Source organism: Lissotriton vulgaris, chromosome 10 (assembly GCF_964263255.1).
Source record: "Lissotriton vulgaris chromosome 10, aLisVul1.2, whole genome shotgun sequence".
Lineage (NCBI taxonomy): Eukaryota > Metazoa > Chordata > Amphibia > Caudata > Salamandridae > Lissotriton > Lissotriton vulgaris.
In genome coordinates this window covers 211,556,660-211,562,659 of record NC_141698.1, presented here as the reverse complement: position 1 = coordinate 211,562,659, position 6,000 = coordinate 211,556,660, and the positions used below count along the sequence as shown (strand labels likewise).

General features: G+C 41.9%; 1 protein-coding gene across 1 annotated transcript in view; it reads right to left on the bottom strand.

Annotated features, from left to right (window-relative positions):
• Nucleotides 1–1,541: 1,541 nt before the first annotated feature.
• Nucleotides 1,542–6,000, bottom strand: part of MINDY4 (MINDY lysine 48 deubiquitinase 4) — a 718,486-nt gene continuing 714,027 nt past the window's right edge. The window contains exon 18 of the mRNA XM_086940895.1: nt 1,542–2,637. Coding sequence (XP_086797021.1) covers nt 2,589–2,637 — 49 coding nt within the window. The 3' untranslated portion in view covers nt 1,542–2,588. The remainder of the gene's footprint in view (nt 2,638–6,000) is intronic.

Sequence of the window (6,000 nt, the reverse complement as noted above, 5' to 3'; positions counted from 1 at the left end):
TCTGTATACGCTAGGAGAAAACCCAGCATTTTCTCTTTTTTTGTGTAAAAGCGGAAAAATAACGCTTTGGAAACGCTAATGTGCTCACCTGTAATCGCTGTACTGATCGGAGCCAGACCGTGGCATCTGCAGAGTCAGCGGTGTAGGCTGTGGGCGGTTCTCACAAGGCGGTTCACCTGGTACAACTGCGTCGCGGCTACTGGCGTTTTGGCTGATTCACCGTCCGGAAAGTCGGCGTACTGTTCGGGAATGCCTCCCAAAGGTCGGAGAGGACGCGGTCAAGGGGCCGGGGGTCCAGAAACACAGGGGGAACCTGAATTAGCGCAAAACTCAGTCGCGGCTGCGGCATCTATGGGCAATGCTGCAACCCCAACCCCGGCTTCAGTTTCAGCAGTAAGTTCAATGAAGAAAGCTACTCGTGGGGAGACACGCGCCAAAGAGCCGGACAGAGCAGGGAAAGCTGCATCGCGAATGAAGGAGAGCTCGGCGCTGGAGGTAACTAAGACCACTAAAGGTATTCCTGAGCTATTTTTCTCAATGAAAAATAAGGAAGCTGCTAAATCTGTTAAGTCCGCTTTGACCATAGACTATGCTAAAGATTCTGTGCCTATTGAGTCTGTAGAGGCATTGATTGAGCGGGTCGAGAACAGGCTGGGGTTGGAGGCATTCTCAGAAGGTCTGGAAGGAAGGTGACAAGAGGCCGGAAATATGAGTCAGGATATTTCAAACGGGTCCCGTGCAGAGATACCTAATGGCGCTCACCTGAGTGAACTAGGCGAACAGGAAGAGACTGTGGGGAATGCGGTGGAAGTGCGGGAAAAAGAGTCAGAAGCAGTGGCGACTCTAAATGAGAATTCAACCTCAACCTCTACTCAGGCCAAGAACATAGAGAGCACAGATTCTGTTGATTTTTACTCTTTGTCAGAACACTCAGCGTCATCCATTGAAGATCTTGGCAGCAATATGCTACGCACATGAGTATGGAAGAAGGAAGTTTTCATAGTAGCTTTGAAGCAGAAGATCAAGGCTCTGACTTTCAGGATGGCGGAACAGTTCGTAGATTGCGGTTAACCCAGGAGGGAGACAACATAGAAGGAAATAAAGGAAGGAATAGTTGTACTACAGGAGCGTCTTTTGCAGGAGAGAAGCAAACTGAAGATATTTCACTTGGTTTAATATATAAGACTATGATGCTGCACAGAGAAAAGCATAGGCAGGACAGTTTGAGAGTTCAGAACTCGTGTAAAAAACTTCAAAATTCTGTTAGACGCTTGGCCAAATCACACTCTGAATTTATGGAGAGAGCAAATGAAGCTGAAGTGCGCATTTCTATGCTGGAAGATGAGCTTACGTAGCAGTTGACAGCACTGTAATAGAGAGGCCATGGCATTAGTTTGTGTTGGGTATGTAACTATGGAAAGTATTGTATGTTAGTGAACAGAGGGCAGGCAGGCAAAAGCAGGTAGAATGCTGGAGAACTTTTAGAAACATTGTGTGCTTTAGGATATTAATTTTACAGTTTTTAAAACTGTGATAACATGTTTGGTTTTTATTAAGCCATAGGAATTTATTGTAAAAGCATGTCATTTCAAACACTGATTATTAGCTGATATATTAACAGAATTCATGTTTTGAACCATGATATGTACACCAAATTAACTGGAAGATACTGCACATTGTATTGCTGCCAAGAATTAAAAACATCTGGAACGATTCACACAAGGTAGAGAAAAAATAACAATTTAAATAATGTGCATGCTTATCCCTATATTAAACATCAACTGGTTAGCTGACACATTGGGCCATTTCTCGAGTATAGTACACATTTTGTGAACTGTCTGTAAATGTATAGGCATTTAGGAAAATCTCTCTAAATCTAGGCATACTCAATGTATATGATACATATATGTCCTAGGGTTAGGCAATGCCCTCGGAGTCCAATCCTTTTCCACTATGGCCATTTTTGTCTTTGAAGTTACTATTGTTTCAAGTACATCCTAAATGATTATGAACCACCAAAAAAAAGAATTCATTAGGTGTGTTTTGGCAAACATTTTGTAAATTGCGCCCATTGTGTTTTTCTTCATGTGTCTATGATAATGCACATTTCAGGGCATAGTTGAGTAACTCTAAATATAGTTCCATGAAACACTGATATTTTTTTTAAATATATTTATTAAGAAGTCAAACCGCCTGTCTTCTCTTCTTGGCTTTACGATTAGGCAGTCGTATATCAACAGGATGCCGATGTTTACAACAGCTTAATATTGTCAAATCCACTGACACCCAAAGCTTCTGGAAATGGATCCAAAAGTGAGTAGCAGTGCGGTGTCATCTTTTCTTCAGATACCTCAATTGTCCAGAATGTACAGTTACATAATTCAAACAAATGAGTTCCATGGGTCGATTGTGTGATCGCATAAAAAATAAATAATTGTAGCACTGGATGAAATTCTAGGATGCTTTGGATAGTCCTTCCGTAATATCAGCATTCAAGAAGCTGTACAGGAATATTTTCAAACATGCACTGGAATGCAGGTATGTCCTGGAACAACGTCTTGATCGGTTCACAAAACCCATCTGTTCATTCATAGTATAGGTTCTGTGCCATTCCAGTCCACAGAGGCTCCTTTCCATCTGAGTAAGCAATAAGAAAAATGAATTACCAAAAATAGGGATAGTCGCACAACATAGGCACAACATAGGCATCAACATTTCCCTTAGTAATTATTATTGCTATGAAAACCAATGAGAAAAACATATAGCTGAAAGGTTATACATTAATATGCCCTTGTAATCTCACCAATGTCTATAATCCCTTGCACATGACCACAGTGTATTTAACTGTAGGACTAATACTTAGTTATTCTTCAATGCACTGTGAAACCTTTTTTTAACAGTAACTGTATCATGAATAATGAAACAAATGACGTGTTGTCAATGTAGATAAGGGATTTGTGAGATATGAAGAATGGAACTAAATCTTTCCTAAAATATATTGACCCTAAATATTTACTTTGCAATCTTTAAAGCCAGTGGAGGAGAACGTCACGTAATCCCTGTGTTCATGTGTATCCTATGTCTCACAGTTGTGTCAGGTTTACACCTTTTACACATTTACGGTTTGGCCTCCTCACATCTTCTTTCATACATGTAATCCATGGAAAACACCGGCCAAGGAATAGGTGAGTCCAAAAAGGATTGTTAGGTTTTTCACTGATCATTACAGATCGAAGAAAGAATCTATCAGTATAAAAGTTGACATTGTAGGTGTTCTCTGCTAATCATCATACTGGGACTACAGTGCAAAGTTGACTACTTGACTCTCCATGTTAGCTTCGTGCAGCAGTCAAGGCAGAAATCAGCTACTGCATGACTGTCATAAGATTTGCAATTCAGAAGAAATGCCCAGCAGCACTGCTCTTTTCTATAAACAATACATTAATACACAGTCAATATACTAATACATATGGTTATAATAGGAACAAGCAGTGCTATTACCTAAACCAATAAACAAATTTGAGTTACAACACTAATGATCCATTTTACAAACAACAGTTTATAAATGATGACAGATTTGCTGTTTGCAATCCAAATTGAGAACACAAAGTAGAAAACTGCTTCTGCAAAAAAACATCGACCCAATTAGCTAAGAAAACGACAAAGAACACACAATGATCCAACCCGTAAGAAATAAAAGTAAAAAATACTAATCTGTTATATTGGTTCTCAATAACGGTAATCTCCAGCCAAGTGATAGTCACTGAATAGTCGTGCACGCCTGTGAAATCCTGGAACAATTTTTATAAAATAATTAAAAGTTAAACTTTTCTTTAGCAAAGCTACTTCTCTGGAAACTTGCAAATGTCTTTATTTTTCTTTAAAAAAAAGCACATTTTTATTAAACAAATTCGGGAAGGCACTCAAGACCTGGCTCTTTGAATGAACAACAGCGCCCATTCAGACCTGCAAACCCCCCACCCAACCCCACAACCCCAATGTCTTGAGATATTCACTGGTGAGTAGCCGCGCTTAAACAATAAGAAAGTGGCCAGAACACCATTTTTAAAAAGAAAAATTAAGAAGAACGGACAATGTAGAAGACATTTTAAAACGTCCATCTTTAACACTTCTATCTAACAGTTGATACTCTTTCTCATCTGGGGTCACAAGTCGAGCATGCCAAATTAACCTAAACAACAGACCAAACCATTCTTTTTCTGGGAGTATATTGCTCAGTCAAACGATACAAATGTTTTCTATTGAATCAAGACTATCTTCTAGCTGCTAAAAAACAAGTTACATACCTTCGGTAACGCTTTTTCTGGTAGTTACAATATCTGCCTGTGGATTCCTCACCTTGTGAATATCCCCTTGCGTCAGCAACATTTGGAAATTCTTTTGTAGCTTCGTGCCGACGTGGACCTGGACGTCATAGAGGCACGGCATGGCACGCGACTCCGCTGACGTCACGGACGCCTACAATAGGCCCACGCCGGCGTGATGACATCAGTTCCGCCCTTTTTTCCGTGCCTTCTAGGCACACGGACGGACCAATGACAGTAGATATATATACAGTATTCGTAACACAAATACCAAGAAAAACACACACAGTGTGAAGCAAATGCAATAAAACATTCGAAATAAACAACCTCTTGAGAATAAAATAAATACATTACAAAGAAAACACTGGCATAGAAGAGTGGACAACGGGGAGGTGGGTGGGTCAGTGAGGAATCCACAGGAAGATATTGTATCTACTAGAAAAAGCGTTACCGAAGGTAAGTAACTTGTTCTTCTGATAGATACATCTGCCATGTGGATTCCTCACCTTGTGAATAGAGTCCCACAGCAATCCCCACTCCCGGAGGAGAGAGTCCACTCTTCTAGGAAATCCTGAAGGACAGAGATCGCAAAGTGGCCGTCCCTCCTCACCTCGGTGTCCAAGCAGTAATGCTTTGCGAAAGTGTGGAGGGAGGACCAAGTTGCCGCCCTACAATTATCCTCTACAGGAACACCTCTAGACAAGGCAGAGGTCGAAGATTTAGCTCTTGTAGAATGAGCCCTTATACCCTCTGGAGGATCCTTACCGGCCAAAGAGTAGCAGATCTTTATACAGAGGACGATCCATCTTGACAAAGTTCTTTTATGGACCGCTCTTCCTTTTCTGCAGCCAGCAAACCCAATGAAGAGCTGGTCATCCAGACAACAGTCTTTAGTTCTGTCCAGGTAAAAGGACACCGCCCTCCTGGGGTCCAGACGGTGTAATCTCTCCTCCTCCTTTGAAGGGTGAGGGGGAGGATAAAAGGTAGGGAGGGTAATGGATTGACCAAGGTGGAAAGGAGTAACCACCTTTGGGAGAAAAGCAGCCCTGGTCCTAAGAACCATTCGATCAGCATGAATGGTCAAGAAAGGGGGCTTGCAACTAAGAGCTTGAAGCTCACTTACCCTCCTTGCTGAGGTTATTGCAACGAGGAAGACTGTCTTTAGAGTCAAGAGCCTCATAGGACATTTGTGAAGGGGCTCAAAGGGAGCTCCCATTAAAAAGGTCAAGACAAGATTTAAGTCCCACTGAGGCACAATAAAAGGAGTAGGAGGGAACTTATTTGTGAGGCCTTTCAAAAACCTCAAAAACACAGGAGATTTAAAAAGAGAAGGCTGGTCAGGCAAACAGAGAAAAGCCGACAGTGCAGAAAGATAGCCCTTAACTGTGGCAACAGCAAGTCCTTGCTGCCCCAGAGAGAGGGCAAACTGAAGAACATCAGACAAATGGGCTCTCAATGGGTCAATAGATCTCTCCCCACACCAAGTAACACATTTTGACCATCTATATGAATAAATGGACTTGGTGGAGTCACGCCGGGCTGACAAGATGACATCCACCACGTCAGGCGGGAGAGAAAAGGAATTCAGGTTGCCCCGTTCAATCTCCAGGCATGAAGGTGTAATGTCTGGAGGTGGGGGTGTAGAACCTGCCCCTCCATCTGAGAGAAGAGGTCT